This window comes from Xenia sp. Carnegie-2017, unplaced genomic scaffold (genome assembly GCF_021976095.1).
Source record: "Xenia sp. Carnegie-2017 unplaced genomic scaffold, XeniaSp_v1 HiC_scaffold_14, whole genome shotgun sequence".
Taxonomy (NCBI): domain Eukaryota; kingdom Metazoa; phylum Cnidaria; class Anthozoa; order Malacalcyonacea; family Xeniidae; genus Xenia; species Xenia sp. Carnegie-2017.
This window is the reverse complement of record NW_025813447.1, coordinates 13,585,605-13,606,728: the sequence shown is the minus strand read 5'-3', so window position 1 is coordinate 13,606,728 and position 21,124 is coordinate 13,585,605. Positions and strand designations below refer to the sequence as shown.

Genomic DNA, 21,124 nt, shown 5'->3' with positions numbered 1-21,124 from the left:
CTGGCCCCTGTCTGATGAGGATCTAGAGAGAATACACATGCTGTATCGATTAGTTGCCTATCAAAGATGTTCTAGGTGGATTTTTCAAATTTTGGGGAAGAAAGATCGAAGACCATTTCCTGCTTGTGTTTATGCTAACATACGAAAACGCTTCGCGTCACCAGACGGACTTTATACACATTTTAAATACGCATGTTATCACGAAAGACCGTAAATTTAGTCTTAGACAGACGCTCTTTGATGTTCTTTGTTATGATCTGCAATTGCGATGCCATATCATTGTCAAAGGATTGTCACGAACTGCGCAAAAGCAAAATGCATGAGTGATCCACCCAAAACTTGTATTCATTCATAAGTTATAAAGTTAATCGAAAAGTGTACTTGTACATTGTGCACGCAAACACGCACATAAAACATTACGGATAAACGAAACTCTACAGTCAAGAACAAAACATAGCGGCTTATAGCTTATCACCTATATAAAACTACATAATCTTTCAAAGACTCTTATGTATACAAATAATAAATTAAACGTATAACTCATTTGTTGGTCACAGGTTTGTAATATGGGAAAATGAAATATTTCTATTGCACGAAATGTTCAGTGTATAAAACGCGCTTGTTGTTGTCTGGGCTTACACTTGGTATGTCGGCAAAACCTAGTTGTAAGATCTGCTAAAATAAACGTTTCTACGTCTTATAACGACTAAATATTGGAAAAGTCTATAAGCGTGATAAACTACACAACTTTTGTTAATCTTAACAACCGCCGACTGTTGTTTTTGTTAAGTTTGAGACTTCAGGCATCAGGCGTTGAACTAAATGTTTGTTTTTGCACTGGTGTCGACACAAAAGCCATGACAATGCAGCGTTGTGTTTGTAAAAATGAGTAAAATAAGTAGGAGCCTATGTTCAATAATAAAAAATTCTTAAAACTAGAAATGTGAGTTTTGATTCATAATCGACATTAATTTAATGTACTACATGTGTTTATATGAACAGATATTGATAGATATTTTATGATGGATAGATATTGATAGAAATGGATAGACATTGATAGATATAACAAAGTATAAAGCAACCAAAATTTCACAGGGTATGGACTATAGAATAACCGAGACACAAATAATTTTTATAAAATAGTAAAAAATGAATGGTTTTTCTCTCCTATCACAATATCAGCTTATGCAGATTAGATCCAGAAAAAGTTTGACAAACTGCAACTGAACGCCATAACTTTTGAACAAATTTCGGCAAATACCATGGCAAATACTAATAAGCTTGTAACTTAAGTCGCGACAAAATTAACACACCCTCTCTTTCCCTGAAAATTTATCGCCCTCCTTTGACGACATTACAACATTACAGGGGGGAGGACTTCAAGTAACACCGGTATGTAGATATGAAATGTGCTGTCGACGTTGAAATGCATATACTACAGTTACCTATACTACTATTCAAAATAAGAAAATTTAATCTACAATATCAAAAGTTTCTTTCCATTCTTTCAGTTTCTTTAACGATACACCACTTCCTCCGCACACAATCACAACAACGTCTTTCAAATATTTAAGGTGACCTTTTTTTTGCAACTTTAGTAAAACATCAGAATATAATGCAGATAAGGTTGCCCCACAGGCGAGTTGAACCAGCATTTGATGGTCATCTGTTTAAACAAAACCAAACACAAATCAATTAAACTCAACGACGAGCATCTATTTGCCAAGATATGAAAAATCAACTATCTTGTTGGGGATCGCCTCCCAAGTTTCTCCCAACACTTCACTAATTTTAACAACAGGTTTGATGAAGATATTTTTATTTCACAGTCCCAAAAAGCAACAAGAATAATAACAACACGTGTTCTCCTTTCTATCGCAATTCGCATATCACATAAGAAATAAGCAAAGGTCAAGGAGTACTCGCGTCGCCCTATCAATTCAAGCTTGAATGTAAGTAAATGAAACGTCAAAGACAGATGTTGGGTCGAAGCACATTGGTTGTGCAATTTTTGATTTGTTTACTTGTGACTTGTACAGCAATCGTTGTGCAAGAGAAAGCAGATGTAAGGTACAATATTGAAAGATCATATCACAACGTTGTCGGCAATGTGAATAGAAAAAATCTTGAAAAATTCAAAGAAGACAAGCATATTGTGAATTTAAAAAAGTTTCGCGATCAAAGCAGCATTCGTAAATCGCCAGCAAGACATATGACCAATTTGCGTGACAACACATTCAAGTACAATGAACTTTCAGATAAACAAGTGGCATACAGCGACTTCATTCATCGTATTTTTAAACGAAATGCAAACCCCAACGTCAATGTGACACACTCACCACCACCTCTACTACCACCTCTACCACCTCCTCCTCCATTGCCTATTTTCAACGTTCCTCCGGTTTGTGAAAGAGACAAATCCTGCTCAGGTCGATGTACTGGAAATAAAACTGACTGGAGAAGCAATGACGGCCTTTCATGTTACTGTGACGTAGCTTGTTATGAAATTTTTAATGATTGTTGTGCTGATTATGTCAAATATTGTGGAGAACAAAAAAACCTGGAAATTCCTTTAAAAAAATTTAACTGGACATGTGAGTCGTTGGGTCATTTTGATGCAAGGGGACAGTGCCAAGTGGGTAATGGTTTATGGATGATATCACGATGTGCGCATGACTGGCCATACGACATAATCCGAAGCAAATGCGAACAACCGGTCACAACTTTGAAGAATGCTTCGGGCATTGCTCGGTACCTACCGGCGATTAAATATGATTTGGTGTTTCGAAACCATTTTTGCGCGCTATGTAACAGAATCAAGGGTGATTTTGAATATTTTCCTTTAAAAATCAAAACTAGCATTCTACCACCTAATCGATATAGTTTTGAAAAAAAAATCAATTTTTTATTGATGCACGGAGCCGAGTTCCCAAGGAGTGGACCACAAAAACCAAAAACTAACCAGACCAGACGATACTGTTTAAAGACAATTGTGAACTCGTGTCAAAATGAGAAAACGAATGACACCCCCACAAAAGTAACACCCCCACTAAAGTTTACATTGAATTTAGACTATGGAAACATTACGTCAAAATTAACTTTACATCTTCATGTTCCGGATACGACGTAAGATTAGAAGAATGCGTTCAATTATTGCCAATACCAACAGGAAACAAGGACTCTTTTCGTATTTTAACATGGTTAAGTCCATCAGCAAACGACAGGTTCAATAAAAATGACTTCAAAGGTATAATGAATCAGTATTATGGTATTGAAAGCTCGCAGATACAGAACATCAGTATACAAACAGCTCTAAGGGTATTTGGATTGCCTTCCTATTCAGGAACACCAATATTATATCATTTAGTTCATTCAAAAATTGTTTTAACTCCAGAACAGAGTTTTAATATATACTATAATACATCTTCAAGTTCGAGAAATCTTCAAGAACTCATATATTTTAAGCAATCCAATGCAATAACTTGGAATAACATCACGTACACTATAATTAAAACTACATCACGTCCATTATCTTGTGTTGGGAAAAAAATTTACAATCAACGCAGTTATACAGTTATTGACGACGATAAAATTCAAATAAACTCGACTGGGAAAACTTATGAGAGATCACAGTACTACGGTGATATTGGAAATTATGTTGTGGTTTGCGAGGAATACATGCCAAACGGTTGTCAGCTGACCAAAGTTGGTCTCACCAAGAATGACGTCACCATATACAAGAATTTGGCTTTGAAAGTGAAGAACACTAGAATGTTTTATGATCGCGGCAACTATGAAGTTTCTAACGGCTTAATTTCACTATGCAAAACAAGAGAATCTTCACACCAACATGTTCAACTCGAATGTCATGCAAAGGTCGCTGCAGTAACAAGAGAGAATGGCGAAACATTTTCGAAATGACATGCTCATGTGATCAAGATTGTCATGAAGTTTTCGGAGATTGTTGTTCAGATTACATAAAGTATTGTGGAGCGCAAACATCAGGAGAAACACCGAGGAAGACATATAACTACACATGTGAGAACTTTGGGACATATAATTGCAGACTCGCAGACGGAGTTTGGATGGTCAGCGGATGTACATATGAATGGCCTCGCGATTCAACGCGAAGCAAGTGTGAGATACCAATAAAACGGCTCCCACGATCATCATTGGATATCTTAACAGATATCTTTGGTTATCTTCCAGTGATATCTAAAGATAATACAACATTTCGTAACAGGTATTGTGCAATTTGTAATAATGAGATGGAGTACAATTATTGGCCGCTTAAATTTGAATCTGCAGTAATACCCCGGAAACTTCCAATATAACCAAAATTATTCGCTTCCTGGAAAAATACAATGCGCGGTTCGGTGACGACGTGGGACCTATACCAGCAGCAGATCAAGCTAGGCGATACTGTTTGAGAAGCATTATCAATAAATGCCCACCAGGTAAAGAGGATCCATCGTGTGATTATGGAAATGTTAATTTAGTTTCATTCGGCATGATTATTACACTAACACACGTTGTGCAGTGTGCAATGGTTTATCCAAAGATAGGGTGAGCGTTCTTCGATGTTTTCCAGATGAAATTATTAAAGAATGCCCCGGCATTTTCGACCTCGGTCGTTATCCATTGTATTTGGACACACGCAAGGACAGAATGAAGTTGTTAGTTCAGTCCCCATATACGATGAAAGATGTGAAATAAAAGGATTGGTCTATGATGATAAGTTACATGTCTGTCGTGTTAACTGGTTACCTTCACCAAAAGAAAATGGAAGGGAAATATTTTATGTCTTGTCTTGGCTACAACCATCGCAAATTCAGTTTGAAATATCATTTACAGCAATGGATTTTCAGAACTCGCTTTCTAAATACTTAAACATGACACGCGAACAATTCTTCGACATCAATATAACGAAAGTTTCTGGTCGTCGAACACCAATAATTCAGTTCTACATTGTGGAAACAAAGATCATCTTAACATCACAACAAAGTTTGCAATTTCTATTCAACACGATAAATGCCACTGAGTTTGACAAACGAATTCGTGAGTTTATATACTTTAGGGAAGAATTTTCTCTTCAAATCAAAAATCTAAACTATACCATCATCAAAACAACATCCCGACCCCTTGCTTGTGTTGGAAAGGTAACATACACTCCTGAAGAATACATTTTACAGCAGAATGAACGTGTTTTGATACGAAACACAAATGAAACTTTTGAACATTATGAATACTACCGAGAAAGGAAAGAAAAACTTAGTGCGAAACAAGGAAACATCACAGTATGTAAAAAATATGTTCCCACAAAATGTAATGGAACTGAAGTTATCTATTCACCACAAGAATATAACTTGATGAATAACCTCACTATCTACGTATTCAAGATATTTCGTACCTATTACTATGGAGAATATGAAATTCTTTCAAACTATTCTGTAAAAACTTGTCAAACGTTTGTGGTAAAGTTTGTCAAAAGAATTCGTGAAGTGCACAACGAAGCCCTTGGATATATCACATTTGTCTTTTTTCTTATCTCCATAGTTTTCTTGACATTTCTTCTCGTCACCTACATCATATTCCCTCAACTACGTACTTTGCCAGGTAAAAACATAATGAACTTCGCCTTTACTTTGCTATTGTTTGAAATATTCTGGCTCCCCACAAACTTTACCAAGGTAACTGACAACGAAAATATCTGTAAAGCATTTGCAATCATCGAACATTATTTTCTACTGGCGTCTTTCTTCAGCATGGTTGTCATTGCTCATCATACTCGAAAGGTGTTTGAAAACCTCCTGCACCAAAATGTCGCCGGGACACGAACGAAAGCTGTTTTACGCGTATTTGTGCTTAGTATGGATCATTCCTGCCTTGTTTATCGCAATTTGTGTCGTCCTCGACAGCGAAGAAATAATAAATTTGGGTTATGGAGAGACGGATATTTGCTGGTTAACGGGAACAAATTCCTACGTTTATTTTGTAACGATACCTGTGATACTAATGCTGATGTTTAATGTCGTGGAATTTGTGAGAACCGCTATACAACTTCGTAAACACGCCCAGAATCAAGCAGGTCTAACTGCAAGTGGAAAACGATCTTCAAATCTCAGCATATACATTCGTCTTTCAACCTTGATGGGTTTTACATGGTTATTTGGTCTCCTGGGTCAAGTGGTGACGTCAACATCTGTGTTTTACTATCTTTTTGTTATATTTACATCATTAGAAGGTTTTTTTGTAGCATGGGCCTTTGTTTTGAACGCTAAAACTCTAAATTTATATAGACATCGCTTCAGAAACACGAATAAAACTTCGAGCAGCAGTAATATTACCGTAAAGAAATCGTTGCCTAAATCTGATCACAACGACACAAAACTGTAAAATATTGTCCACATCGTAATCATCCATTGTCATCATTACAGATTATACATAATATAAATCCTGATATAAATCTTGATATAAATCCTAATCGTAATCCATTGTCATTATAATAATAATGAACAAGTATTCAACGCTCACAGAGACACTGACGTTGTTTATGTGTATATATATTTGTGTTAATTGCATTAATAAGCCCTTAATAACCGAGCTCGAGGTCTTTACGGAGAAATAACGGATCGATGTCTTTTTGTACAGACCGGTGAGGTTTGTACAAAAAGACAGAGGTCCGATAATTCTCAGTAAAGACCGAGAAAGCGAGGTTATTAAAAGGATTATTATATGGCATTATTTGACCTGAAACGAAGCTTGCTTTCTTTCTCGTCTTTGCTGTTTTTAAGGGTTCATTTTCACTTTTCTAGTTTTCGTTCATAAAAAATAAATCGTTTCAAATTGTATCGTCTGGATAGTTAAACTGCTTTCCAAGTGTTTTTCCTTCGACTCACATTCGTAAATGTTTTTTTGTTTGCGTTTTGCTGTTTGCATTACGAAGTTTGTTTACATTTGACAGTAAAATTACGCGTTTTGGACCGTGGTCGATTACGGGAAAATAATGGACCGGCAAAAATGTTTCTGAGCCAATCAAAGCGCACCATTTTGCCGGAAGTGACGCTTGCATTTAATAATGTGTGCATAATCAATTATATCAAATTATTGTCTATGACATTCTCCTGTAACCCTCCAGTTAACGATTATTTATGATTGTAGAAAGAACTCTACTGTTAATTGTAAGACGAAAATATTTTAAGTAGAAGATCATTTTTAACTGTATTTTCTATTTCTGTAGTGTATTTTCTATATAATACTCAATATAACCATTAAATATCCATATTTTCCCATAATTCATAACTTACATTTATCCCAAGAAAAGTGATTTATTTAAATGCAACTTACCAAATGTCGTCATGGTCAAAAGGATGAACAAGAAAGTGACCTGAAATAAAACATGAAAATAAACAAAAATTTCAGAGCAAGCTACATCACAGTTATTTTTTCCGTTAAATATCAAAGATTTTGGTTGCATTGCCCTACTTTAATAATATAAAAAAAAGGAAATCAAGAAAAACTACCATGAATTTTGGAAAGTTCAATAGCATGAATGTTTGCTTCATCCCAAACCTTGATGAAATTAATGAAGAAAAATACAAAAATCATTTAAATTGAAATCATTTAGGTGATACAAACAATGAAAAACATATGAATGAAATGAATTATATTACAGTGAAATAAATTATATTACAGTGAAATAAATTATATTACAACAAAATAAATTATATTATAGCAAAATAAATAATCATCAAAGTTCATGATGATCAAGTCCCCCTGCACATCAAATTAACATCATCTTGCCTAACAAAGTCCCACATAACCGTATAGCTTCAGAATACAACTGCTGTCAACAAATCAGTATTTAGGCAAGCCCATCTCATCCGCACTTAGTTAACTTTTCAACATTTGTGTGCAACAATAAAACATTTTTTACAAGAAAACAAGTTGTGCATAATCTACCTTTCCTTTTACAATAACATTTGCTCCTTCTTCTTTGATTCTTTCGATGGTAAAATCAGGTGTAATTTCTGGTACAACAACAGTTGTGGGCATTTTAAGCTTTCTCCCTGCATAGGCTGCAGCCAAGCCAGCATTGCCTCCTTTAACAGAAAAATATTGAGAACATGTAACAACAATTGAGCAACAATAACTTGCATTATTTGATGAAAGAAAATTGAAAACAGTTTTACAAGGAAATGCTACAGCAGTAAATTGCGCGTTCACATACCTGAGGATGATACAATGTTAGTGTAACCTTTCTCTAAAGCCTAATTAAGTACAGAAATTACAGTGATTAAGAATCATAAATACACGCCACGATAAATATAACAATTATTATTATAAAATATCAAAGTTCCCTTTCCCTCGTATATTTTAAAGAAGTATACCATCTGGGAATAGTACAAGAAACCTATTGAATCATAAAATAATGATTGTGACACCTTCTTACAGCAGTTTCCAATACCGCGAATTTTAAAAGAGCCCGCTGGCTGCACATTCTCTAGCTTCAAGTATACATTACAACCAACTTTGTTGCTTAAACAAGTACTTTGTAATAAAGGAGTTCGAAAATATAAATTAGATGTGTCTGACTTCGTATAGTGCTTCCTATTACCCGCCATGTTACTCAGTCACATGACTGCTTTCAGCAAATAATAATCGATTATAGTAGTGCGTGTCGCTGAAATATTTAGTTCATGTTGATGATGGTCACGTAAACCTAAAACGATTAATTGCAATATATCAAATTGAAGGAAAAATCTGCAGTTAAAAATTAGGAAATTTTCTCATTAAATAACAAGATGGTTCTTTCTGAACACAGAACTTATGAGAACAGCTTTACACACTCAAAAGAAGAAATATTAAAAAAATACAAAGCCGACAATTCGTTTCCTTTAAAGGACATTGGCAACGAAAATTTTTATGGCATATTTTTGAACCTTTGCGATGTCTAACAACTAAAATAGAAAAATTTTTTCTCTAAAATATTTTGTTGCTGAGATATTTGCAGCAAAAGTTTTATAAATTGTGCCATCTTGGATAAAATTTTGATAAAATTATCTCGAGCGGTAGTGACGTCATTGGCTGGTGAGCAGTCAAAACAACAATACAATATACTTTGTGATTGACTGCGTTACAACACATTTAAAGCGTATTTTACGGGTTTTTTTGCTGTAATGGATGACATACACGAAAATCAACCGGGTGAGGTTCTGCCCTATCAATATGAACCTGAATTGAAGGCCGAAACTAGTGAAGAAAGCGGTTCCGAACAGGAGAGTGAGCAGAGCAACTTGCCCTCGTCGGAGGATGAAATACATGCTGATTTTGAGAAAGCAAATGCTTAGCGCCTTCAATCTCTTAGTTGGTGTAAGTTTGGACATTGTACTTTGTCAAAAAAGGCAATCGAGTGTTTTTGCCACGAAAAGCGCTAGAATACGATGAGTATGAGGCTTTGCTAGGCCAAACAGAAACTCAAGGAGTAAATTGCTTGAAAACACACCAAGAATTTAGGGACAATATGCTCTCAGAAAGTGTGTTAAATATAGACGTGTGTCGGCATCTTGAAGAAAACTGGCCCCTGTCTGATGAGGATCTAGAGAGAATACACATGCTGTATCGATTAGTTGCCTATCAAAGATGTTCTAGGTGGATTTTTCAAATTTTGGGAAGAAAGATCGAAGACCATTTCCTGCTTGTGTTTATGCTAACATACGAAAACGCTTCGCGTCACCAGACGGACTTTATACACATTTTAAATACGCATGTTATCACGAAAGACCGTAAATTTAGTCTTAGACAGACGCTCTTTGATGTTCTTTGTTATGATCTGCAATTGCGATGCCATATCATTGTCAAAGGATTGTCACGAACTGCGCAAAAGCAAAATGCATGAGTGATCCACCCAAAACTTGTATTCATTCATAAGTTATAAAGTTAATCGAAAAGTGTACTTGTACATTGTGCACGCAAACACGCACATAAAACATTACGGATAAACGAAACTCTACAGTCAAGAACAAAACATAGCGGCTTATAGCTTATCACCTATATAAAACTACATAATCTTTCAAAGACTCTTATGTATACAAATAATAAATTAAACGTATAACTCATTTGTTGGTCACAGGTTTGTAATATGGGAAAATGAAATATTTCTATTGCACGAAATGTTCAGTGTATAAAACGCGCTTGTTGTTGTCTGGGCTTACACTTGGTATGTCGGCAAAACCTAGTTGTAAGATCTGCTAAAATAAACGTTTCTACGTCTTATAACGACTAAATATTGGAAAAGTCTATAAGCGTGATAAACTACACAACTTTTGTTAATCTTAACAACCGCCGACTGTTGTTTTTGTTAAGTTTGAGACTTCAGGCATCAGGCGTTGAACTAAATGTTTGTTTTTGCACTGGTGTCGACACAAAAGCCATGACAATGCAGCGTTGTGTTTGTAAAAATGAGTAAAATAAGTAGGAGCCTATGTTCAATGATAAAAAATTCTTAAAACTAGAAATGTGAGTTTTGATTCATAATCGACATTAATTTAATGTACTACATGTGTTTATATGAACAGATATTGATAGATATTTTATGATGGATAGATATTGATAGAAATGGATAGACATTGATAGATATAACAAAGTATAAAGCAACCAAAATTGCACAGGGTATGGACTGTAGAATAACCGAGACACGAATAATATTTATAAAATAGTAAAAAATGAATGGTTTTTCTCTCCTATCAGAATATCAGCTTATGCCAGAGCCCTCTATAGTATAAGAGTTGGGACATCTATTGTTATCCGTTTAGCTTACGTTGATTGGGCAATATTGATCACCTGATCAATTTCCGCCATTTTGGTTCCTAGTTTTGAAATTTTAGCTTGTGTTTATATAACAATTGCTGCTAGTAATACAGTATTTTGAGATAGTATTGCGTTTTTTTATGGATAAGTGTGTAATAACTGATTGTTGAAGGCTACTAAATGTCATTACATATCGCATAAATCGAGGATTACGAAAAAAATGAAAGAAATGCCTTTACGTCGAACTTACGAAATTTGATTGCGTATGGTGATTGTTGTGCTGAACTGCTTTTGATATAAGGTTCAATGAACTGACTCAAGTAGAGAAACATTTTTGGGCCAAATAATATTGCAAAGTTCGTGCTGATGCAGTTTCAATAGTTTTCTTACTCCAAAGCTTGTTTTTTAATCGAAGATGATTTCTCATTATGTTCTGAAACTGGTCAATCTACAAACCTCTCAATTCTCAGCCACTTCCATACTAAAACAACTACACCAAATCACAGAAACTCTTATGATTTTCCATGTTGTATTTTGCATTTTTAGTTCATCATTTAAAAATGAAGTAATTATAATTAGGATATTCAATGAAACAGCTGAGTACAATATATTTTTGGTATTGAATTGTACAAATGTACCCTACTTCTGTAGCTCAAAGTAGAAGATTCAACAAGTCTTCTAGACTTGTTGATGATATTTTAATTGTAGGTTTTGGTTTATAAGATCACAGAGGCATATCTCCATAATTTCAGCTATTTGGGCTTTTTAATGTATATTACAACTGTTGCTGCCTTTCTCATATATATTAAAATATTGCCGGCTTTCTGATATATATTTAGGTGCTGCTAGCTTTTTGATATATATATTTCACTGGCAATACAAGGCATAGAATTTGAACAAACGGGGCTGAGCTACCTCCAACACACCCCTGTTTTATCATTAAACACATATAGAAGTTTTGTCATTCCTCAACCAATAAATTTAACTCTTTGCTAAATTAAAGATTAGATCAGACTCATATGCTGTATAAAAGACAACAAACAGTTGCATTTATAGCAAACAGACTGTTCTTCAACAACAGAAATGTTTCATATTATAGAAATAATATATTCATTTTAAAGAAATGCTTCACCAAAATTTTCAGCAGAATCCCTAATAAACTTTATTAGAAATAAACTTTAATACTTTATAAAGTGATAAAGGCGAAATAACTTCATATACAGGAATAAAACGTTTAAGGTCAAATTCATCTTGGTCAAATCATTGCATATTTCAATAAGTAAAAAAGTCTGTCATTTTCTGCTGAGCAAGAAAATTTTGTGATCTTTCAGAATAAAAAATATCATGCTTGGATTAAATTGGGGGGGCATAAATCACTCACTACCATTAAATTGTTACAAATCTTGAACACAAATCTCTCCGGACCAAATCTGCATGATTACTATGATTCAAAGTTTCGAACAAAGTCTTGTCCAAGTATTTGATAACACTGATGCCAGGATAACATTGCCGCTTGCCACCAAGCTTAAAGATCTTGAAAACTTGTTACAGAGTCGGAACATAAGCCGAGAAAACACGTTCACGTACGAAAAATACTTCTTACAATGGGTCACGATCAATTTGAAGCACGAACTAGTAAACCGCAAACGAAGCTCAAACCAATGAAATTAAATCAGGTCTGCCGCAAATTGTTAGAAAAACGCAAAGAGCTTGCTAATATTCCTAATATATTTGATACTACCATGGAATAAGCTTAAATTGCTTTCTTCTTTTGCATATAAACCCAATTTCCAATAGTATTATTATAGTTTCACTTTGCAAGTAGGAACCAAAATGGCGGCTCCGCGCTCGCCCCAGACCGTTTGTCCCAACTCTTATAATATAGAGGGCTCTGGCTTATGCAGATTAGATTCAGAAAAAGTTTGACAACACACTGTTTTTATCCGATTCGTTACCGAACTGATTTGTCGCGTTAAAACCTCTACTTTTGTAGAATCCATTACTTCGGTTGATTTTCTGATGGCAAAGCTTAATGCTTTGAATTTGCCAGTCAATTCCCTTTGATTTTCGTCTACTGTCTCGGTCATCATCGATATTATATTCACGCCACGCACCAATATCCCGTTAAATTTGTGCCTTAGATTGAACTAAACCACAGCCAAATATCCCGTCGGAGGTGCCACTATGTTGGGGATCGCCTCCCAAGTTTCTCCCAACACTTCACAAATTTTAACAACAGGTTTGATGAAGATATTTTTATTTCACAGTCCCAAAAAACAAGAATAACAGCACGTGTTCTCCTTTCTATCGCAATTTGCATATCACCCCATGTTCCTTGCTTACTATTGGCACAGAATATATACTATACAGAAGTACCACTCTTGACTTAACTTGTCGCTAATTTTTTATGCGCATGCTCCAATTCCGCCATCTTCCTGGCCAGTCAATAGCTGGCAGCGGTATATAAAACTATATGGTAAGATGCGAAGTGAAGACTGGAAAACGTCGATTTTTTTCAATTGAGGCTGTTCAATCTGATGCGTAATTTATAAAATAGCAAAAGCAAGGTATGTTTTAACTTTTCTGAAAGGTTTAAGGAATCTCAGTCGTACTTTATGCCGACTCATCGTCATCGCATGTTCGATTTGGTCAAACGATCACACCATGAATCTTTATGACACCATACGACTGAACTTTGATGATTGAACTACAGAACATTTATTTGGTGTTTCAGGATATTTTTCTGTGTTATTTAAGAAGAAAACATCCAGGAATATCTGCCAATTTAAAGCTGCACTGTTTATACGGTACCATTAAGACCAATATATTACTATAAATTCTATATAGTTATAGTTTTATTGAACATGTAATTAACATTTTATCAGTGGTTAGGTAGATAAATATACGATATATTAATCTTGTAAATGATCATATACCATTATAATGTATCTGAGAAATAGTGAATTGCATAAGAGCATACACACTGGCTGAACTGAAGTATTGTACTGTTGTTTAAATTTTGGTCAATTACAAAGACAGACATGAGCTAATTGAATGATAAGATAATTTATTACTTACCTTTGGTATACAAATAAATCTTAGTTGGACTAAAAAACAACTTTGACCATGACAAATGGCATCTATGCTGTGTGTTGTAGCAATAGTTGGTAGTTGAGTAATGTATTCTTGCAGTAAATCTCATAGACCAAATTTCCACTATTTATTTTATTTTAATAGAATCCTTCTGCTGTAGTTTTTTACTAGAAATAAATATAAACTGTATGGCAGAACTGTCCTGAGAATTAAAAGCAATGATCTTTAATTTTGTGAATTGTCTTGAAAACCTATGCTCATATTTTATTTTCCTTGTAAACTCAAACAATACTCAACATTGCTCAATTGATGATTGTTTATGCTTTATCTGTAATAGTAGTTTGTTCCTACAGTTTGTTCCTAAATATGATAATTCAAAGTGGAAGTGGTATATGGAAAACACAATTTACAAGTACTTCTTGCAAACTTTACATAACATCAGCTGTGGACTCAAACATTAATTAATGTCTGTTACATGATAGCAACTACTATCATGTAATATCATTATTATAATTTCATATATTACTGCACAATTCTTCATATTATAATTTCATATATTACCGCACAATTCTGCAAAGCTGACTCAAGCATTCCTGTTTGATTTCTCCATCTAAAAACACAAAAACTGACGATGTTGAGACAAGGGATTACAAGGAAAAGGAGGTTGGTGACAATTTAATGAAAGAGAATCCAATTGCTTATGTAGCTGGATACTTACTCCAGAAATATTTTGAAAAGCACAAGTGTTCCATATGTGAGTCAGTTATGGTCACAGACCAACTTGATGATAGCAGAAATCTGCTTTGCTACTTCAAGGCATATGAGTCAGACAAGAGCTTTGGCGGTCTCCTAGCACCAAAAGTAGCATTTTATGATCACACTCACATTTAAACGCGATGCTCGCTATGTAGGTAGGACTTCTCAAAGGTTGGGTGAGAGAATAAAACAGCATGTACCAGCTTCTGTCAGGAATAAAACTGTTCCTTTACGAAAACTACCAAAACGTGGGTGTAAAAGTGAAAATCCGATTCTATGTGATTCAGCGATTGGAAAACATCTTTTGAGCAACACTCGCTGTGCCAATGCTTATTCTGATGAAAACTTTAGAATTATTAAAAAATGTCGCTCGTTATTCCAGCTACGCGTCATGGAGTCGGTATTAATTAAATTGACTAATCCTGTCCTTTGCCGACAAAAGGAGTACGTGTTCAATCTGTCTCTGTTTTAAGTGTCATCTCTAAAAATAGGGATGACATTGACCTTTTCTAACGTTATAAATATAGCATGCTTTGGAGGTTCTCATTTAGCAGACGTTGACACCTGATGAGTAGTCTGCCGAAATGCATAGTGTCTCTTTCTAACTGTAAATAACGGTTCCTTTGAATTGTTTGGTTAGTATTTTGGTTAAAACAGTTCTTTTAAGAACTATTACATTGTTATTATCACCATTCACCATGGTATTTGCTATTTTGATACCTATTTTTAAATATTGTTAAACAGACAAGAAGAAATAAGTAAAGCTCAAGGAGTACTCGCGTCGCCCTATCAATTCAAGCTTGAATGTAAGTAAATGAAACGTCAAAGACAGATGTCGGGTCGAAGCACATTGGTTGTGCAATTTTTGATTTGTTTGCATGTGACTTGTACAGCAATCACTGTTCAAGAGAAAGCAGACCATGACGTGAGGTACAATATTGAAAAATCATATCACAACGTTGTCGACAATGTGAATAGAAAAAATCTTGAAAAATTCAAAGAAGACAACCATATTGTGAATTTAAAAAAGTTTCGCGATCAAAGCAGCATGCGTAAATCGCCAGCAAGACATATGACCAATTTGCGTGACAACACATTCAAGTACGACCTTTCAGATAAACAAGTGGCATACGGCGACTTCATTCATCGTATTTTTAAACGAAATGCAAACCCCAACGTCAATGTGACAATCTCACCACCACCTCTACCACCAAAAATACCACCTCCTTCTCCATTGCCTATTTTCAACGTTCCTCCGGTTTGTGAAAGAGACAAATCCTGCTCAGGTGGATGTACTGGAAATAAAACTGACTGGAGAAGCAATGACGGCCTTTCATGTTACTGTGACGTAGCTTGTTATGAAATTTTTAATGATTGTTGTGCTGATTTTGTCAAATATTGTGGAGAACAAAAAAACCTGGAAATTCCTTTAAAAAAATTTAACTGGACATGTGAGTCGTTGGGTCATTTTGATGCAAGGGGACAGTGCCAAGTGGGTAATGGTTTATGGATGATATCACGATGTGCGCATGACTGGCCATACGACATAATCCGAAGCAAATGCGAACAACCGGTCACAACTTTGAGGAATGCTTCGGACATTGCTCGGTACCTACCGGCGATTAAATATGATTTGGTGTTTCGAAACCATTTTTGCGCGCTATGTAACAGAATCAAGGGTGATTTTGAATATTTTCCTTTAAAAATCAAAACTAGCATTCTACCACCTAATCGATATAGTTTTGAAAAAAAATCAATTTTTTATTGATGCACGGAGCCGAGTTCCCAAGGAGTGGACCACAAAAACCAAAAACTAACCAGACCAGACGATACTGTTTAAGGACAATTGTGAATTCGTGTGAAAATAACAAAACGAATGACACTTGTAGGAATGGACCTGTGAGTATAATCTCAATTTTTGGACGGTATTATAAAAACTTCGAATGCGCTTTATGTAACAATCTCCTCGGATTTTATCAATGTTTTCCGGACTTTTTTAGCCATATTTGTATGTTAACACCCCCACAAAAGTTTATATTGAATTTAGACTATGGAAACATTACGTCAACATTGACTTTACATCCTTCATGTTCCGGATACGACGTAAGATTAGAAGAATGCGTTCAATTATTGCCAATACCAACAGGAAACAAGGACTCTTTTCGTATTTTAACATGGTTAAGTCCATCAGCAAACGACAGGTTCAATAAAAATGACTTCAAAGGTATAATGAATCAGTATTATGGTATTGAAAGCTCGCAGATACAGAACATCAGTATACAAACAGTTCTAAAGGTATTTGGATTGCCTTCCTATTCAGGAACACCAATATTATATCATTTAGTTCATTCAACAATTGTTTTAACTCCAGAACAGAGTTTTAATATATACTATAATACATCTTCAAGTTCGAGAAATCTTCAAGAATTCATATATTTTAAGCAATCCAATGCAATAACTTGGAATAACATCACGTACACTATAATTAAAACTACATCACGTCCATTATCTTGTGTTGGGAAAAAAATTTACAATCAACGCAGTTATACAGTTATTGACGACGATAAAATTAAAATAAACTCGACTGGGAAAACTTATGAGAGATCACAGTACTACGGTGATATTGGAAATGATGTTGTGGTTTGCGAGGAATACATGCCAAACGGTTGTCAGCTGACCAAAGTTGGTCTCACCAAGAATGACGTCACCATATACAAGAATTTGGCTTTGAAAGTGAAGAACACTAGAATGTTTTATGATCGCGGCAACTATGAAGTTTCTAACGGCTTAATTTCACTGTGCAAAACAAGAGAATCTTTCACACCAACATGTTCAACTCGAATGTCATGCAAAGGTCGCTGCAGTAACAAGAGAGAATGGCGAAACATTTTCGAAATGACATGCTCATGTGATCAAGATTGTCATGAAGTTTTCGGAGATTGTTATTCAGATTACATAAAGTATTGTGGAGCGCAAACATCTGGAGAAACACCAAGGAAGACATATAACTACACATGTGAGAACTTTGGGAAATATAATTCACAATTTTGCCAAGTCGCAGACGGAGTTTGGATGGTTAGCGGATGTACATATGAATGGCCTCGCGATTCAACGCGAAGCAAGTGTGAGATACCAATAAAACGGCTCCCACAATCGTCGGATATCTTAACAGATATCTTTGGTTATCTTCCAGTGATATCCAAGGATAATACAACATTTCGTAACAGGTATTGTGCAATTTGTAATAATGAGATGGAGTACAATTATTGGATGCTTAAATTTCTATCTGCAGTAATACCCCCGGAAACTTCCAATATAACCAAAATTATTCGCTTCCTGGAAAAATACAATGCGCGGTTCGGTGACGACGTGGGACCTATACCAGCAGCAGATCAAGCTAGGCGATACTGTTTGAGAAGCATTATCAATAAATGCTCACCAGGTAAAGACGATCCATCGTGTGATTATGGAAATGTTAATTTAGTTTCATTCGGCAGTGAGCATTACACTAACACACGTTGTGCAGTGTGCAATGGTTTATCCAAAGATATGGTGAGCGATCTTCGATGTTTTCCAGATAAAATTATTAAAAGATGCCCCGGCAGTTTTCGACCTCGGTCGTTATCCATTGTATTTGGACACACGCAAGGACAGAATGAAGTTGTTCGTTCAGTCCCCATATATGATGAAAGATGTAAAAAAAAAGGAATGGTCTATGATGATAAGTTACATGTCTGTCGTGTTAACTGGTTACCTTCACCAGAAGAAAATGGAAGAGAAATATTTTATGTCTTGTCTTGGCTACAACCATCGCAAATTCAGTTTGAAATATCATTTACAGCAATGGATTTTCAGAACTCGCTTTCTAAATACTTAAACATGACACGTGAACAATTCTTCGACATCAATATAACGAAAGTTTCTGATCGTCAAACATCAATAATTCAGTTCTACATTGTGGAAACAAAGATCATCTTAACATCACAACAAAGTTTGCAATTTCTATTCAACACGATAAATGCCACTGAGTTTGACAAACGAATTCGTGAATTTATATACTTTAGCGAAGAATTTTCTCTTCAAATCAAAAATCTAAACTATACCATTATCAAAACAACATCCCGACCCCTTGCTTGTGTTGGAAAGGTAACATACACTCCTGAAGAATACATTTTACAGCAGAATGAAAGTGTTTTGATACGAAGCACAAATGAAACTTTTGAACATTATGAATACTACCGAGAAAGGAAAGAGAAAATTAGTGCAAAACAAGGAAACATCACAGTATGTAAAAAATATGTTCCCACAAAATGTAATGGAACTGAAGTTATCTATTCACCACAAGAATATAACTTGATGAATAACCTCACTATCTACGTATTCAAGATATTTCGTACCTATTACTATGGAGAATATGAAATTCTTACAAACTATTCTGTAAAAACTTGTCAAACGTTTGTGGTAAAGTTTGTCAAAAGAATTCGTGAAGTGCACAACGAAGCCCTTGGATATATCACATTTGTCTTTTTTCTCATCTCCATAATTTTCTTGACATTTCTTCTCGTCACCTACATCATATTCCCTCAACTACGTACTTTGCCAGGTAAAAACATAATGAACTTCGCCTTTACTTTGCTATTGTTTGAAATATTTTGGCTCCCCACAAACTTTACCAAGGTAACTGACAACGAAAATATCTGTAAAGCATTTTCAATCATCGAACATTATTTTCTACTGGCGTCTTTCTTCAGCATGGTTGTCATTGCTCATCATACTCGAAAGGTGTTTGGAAAAAACCTCCCTGCACCAAAAATGTCGCCGGGACACGAACGAAAGCTGTTTTACGCGTATTTGTGCTTAGTATGGATCATTCCTGCCTTGTTTATCGCAATTTGTGTCGTCCTCGACAGCGAAGAAATAATAAATTTGGGTTATGGAGAGACGGATATTTGCTGGTTAACGGGAACAAATTCCTACGTTTATTTTGTAACGATACCTGTGATACTAATGCTGATGTTTAATGTCGTGGAATTTGTGAGAACCGCTATACAACTTCGTAAACACGCCCAGAATCAAGCAGGTCTAACCGCAAGTGGAAAACGATCTTCAAATCTCACCATTTACATTCGTCTTTCAACCTTGATGGGTTTTACATGGCTATTTGGTCTCCTGGGTCAAGTGGTGACGTCAACATCTGTGTTTTACTATCTTTTTGTTATATTTACATCATTAGAAGGTTTTTTTGTAGCATGGGCCTTTGTTTTGAACGCTAAAACTCTAAATTTATATAGACATCGCTTCAGAAACACGGATAAAACTTCGAGCAGCAGTAATATTACCGCAAAGAAATCGTTGCCCAAATCTGATCACAACGACACAAAACTGTAAAATATTGTCCACATCGTAATCAACCATTGTCATCATCAGAGATTATACATAATATAAATCCTGATATAAATCTTGATATAAATCCTAATCGTAATCCATTGTCATTATAATAATAATGAACAAGTATTCAACGCTCACAGAGACACTGAAGTTGTGTTTATGTGTATATATATTTGTGTTAATTGCATTAATAAGCCCTTAGTAACTGAGCTCGAGGTCTTTGCGGAGAAATAACGGACCGATGTCTTTTTGTATAGACCGGCGAGGTTTGTACAAAAAGACAGAGGTCCGATAATTCTCAGTAAAGACCGAGAAAGCGAGGTTATTAAAAGGATTATTATATGGCATTATTTGACCTGAAACGAAGCTTGCTTTCTTTCTCGTCTTTGCTGTTTTTACGGGTTCGTTTTCACTTTTCTAGTTTTCGTTCATAAAAAATAAATCGTTTCAAATTGTATCGTCTGGATAGTTAAACTGCTTTCCAAGTGTTTTTCCTTCGACTCACATTCGTAATTGGTTTTTTGTTTGCGTTTTGCTGTTTGCATTACGAAGTTTGTTTACGTTTGACAGTAAAATTACGCGTTTTGGACCGTGGTCGATTACGGGAAAATAATGGACCGGCAAAAATGTTTCTGAGCCAATCAAAGCGCACCATTTTGCCGGAAGTGACGCTTGCATTTAATAATGTGTACATAATCAATTATATCAAATTATTGTCTATGACATTCTCCTGTAACCCTCCAGTTAACGATTATTTATGATTGTAGAAAGAACTCTACTGTTAATTGTAAGACGAAAATATTTTAAGTAGAAGATCATTTTTTAACTGTATTTTCTATTTCTGTAGTGTATTTTCTATATATAATACTCAATATAACCATTAAATATCCACAATTTCCCATAATTCATAACTTACATTTATCCCAAGAAAAGTGATTTATTTAAATGCAACTTACCAAATGTCGTCATGGTCAAAAGGATGAACAAGAAAGTGACCTGAAATAAAACATGAAAATAAACAAAATTTTCAGAGCAAGCTACATCACAGTTAATTTTTTCTTTAAATATCAAAGATTTT

At 35.1% G+C, this 21,124-nt stretch overlaps 4 protein-coding genes and 1 long non-coding RNA gene across 7 annotated transcripts in view; 2 read left to right on the top strand and 3 right to left on the bottom strand.

Moving 5' to 3' along the window:
* Nucleotides 1-1,501: 1,501 nt before the first annotated feature.
* LOC124434623 (serine dehydratase-like) lies at nt 1,502-8,624 on the bottom strand. Its single transcript, XM_046984513.1, has 6 exons — nt 8,445-8,624; nt 8,231-8,270; nt 7,963-8,102; nt 7,524-7,572; nt 7,348-7,387; nt 1,502-1,666 (listed from the first exon to the last, which is right to left on the bottom strand). Coding segments are annotated over exons 1-6 (450 nt in total). The 3' UTR covers nt 1,502-1,665.
* A 4,113-nt stretch (nt 8,625-12,737) lies between these two features.
* LOC124434617 lies at nt 12,738-17,930 on the top strand. Of its 2 annotated transcripts, none has more exons than XM_046984504.1 (2): nt 12,738-13,048; nt 15,403-17,930. In XM_046984504.1, the coding sequence occupies exon 2, from the start codon at nt 15,473-15,475 to the stop codon at nt 16,424-16,426; it is 954 nt and encodes a 317-aa protein (XP_046840460.1). In that variant the 5' UTR covers nt 12,738-13,048; nt 15,403-15,472; the 3' UTR covers nt 16,427-17,930. The 2 variants fall into 2 exon arrangements, with proteins under 2 accessions (XP_046840460.1, XP_046840461.1); XM_046984505.1 differs by lacking the exon at nt 12,738-13,048 and adding an exon at nt 15,260-15,293.
* LOC124434625 lies at nt 13,647-14,922 on the bottom strand. Its single transcript, XR_006944845.1, has 2 exons — nt 14,621-14,922; nt 13,647-14,512 (listed from the first exon to the last, which is right to left on the bottom strand). It is a non-coding gene; the product is annotated as an uncharacterized LOC124434625 (long non-coding RNA).
* LOC124434615 (adhesion G-protein coupled receptor F1-like) lies at nt 17,875-20,189 on the top strand. Its single transcript, XM_046984502.1, has 2 exons — nt 17,875-17,885; nt 17,951-20,189. The coding sequence occupies exon 2, from the start codon at nt 18,208-18,210 to the stop codon at nt 20,044-20,046; it is 1,839 nt and encodes a 612-aa protein (XP_046840458.1). The 5' UTR covers nt 17,875-17,885; nt 17,951-18,207; the 3' UTR covers nt 20,047-20,189.
* LOC124434620 (serine dehydratase-like) overlaps nt 18,500-21,124 on the bottom strand; it is a 3,850-nt gene continuing 1,225 nt past the window's right edge. Inside the window, exons 5-6 of one of the 2 annotated variants that reach the window (XM_046984509.1) lie at nt 21,003-21,042; nt 18,500-18,608 (exon numbers count right to left, since the gene is read on the bottom strand). In XM_046984509.1, coding sequence (XP_046840465.1) covers nt 18,608; nt 21,003-21,042 — 41 coding nt within the window. In that variant the 3' untranslated portion in view covers nt 18,500-18,607. Of the gene's footprint in view, nt 18,609-20,779; nt 21,043-21,124 lie in introns of those variants that run through there. The other variant, XM_046984508.1, reaches the window with a different exon arrangement.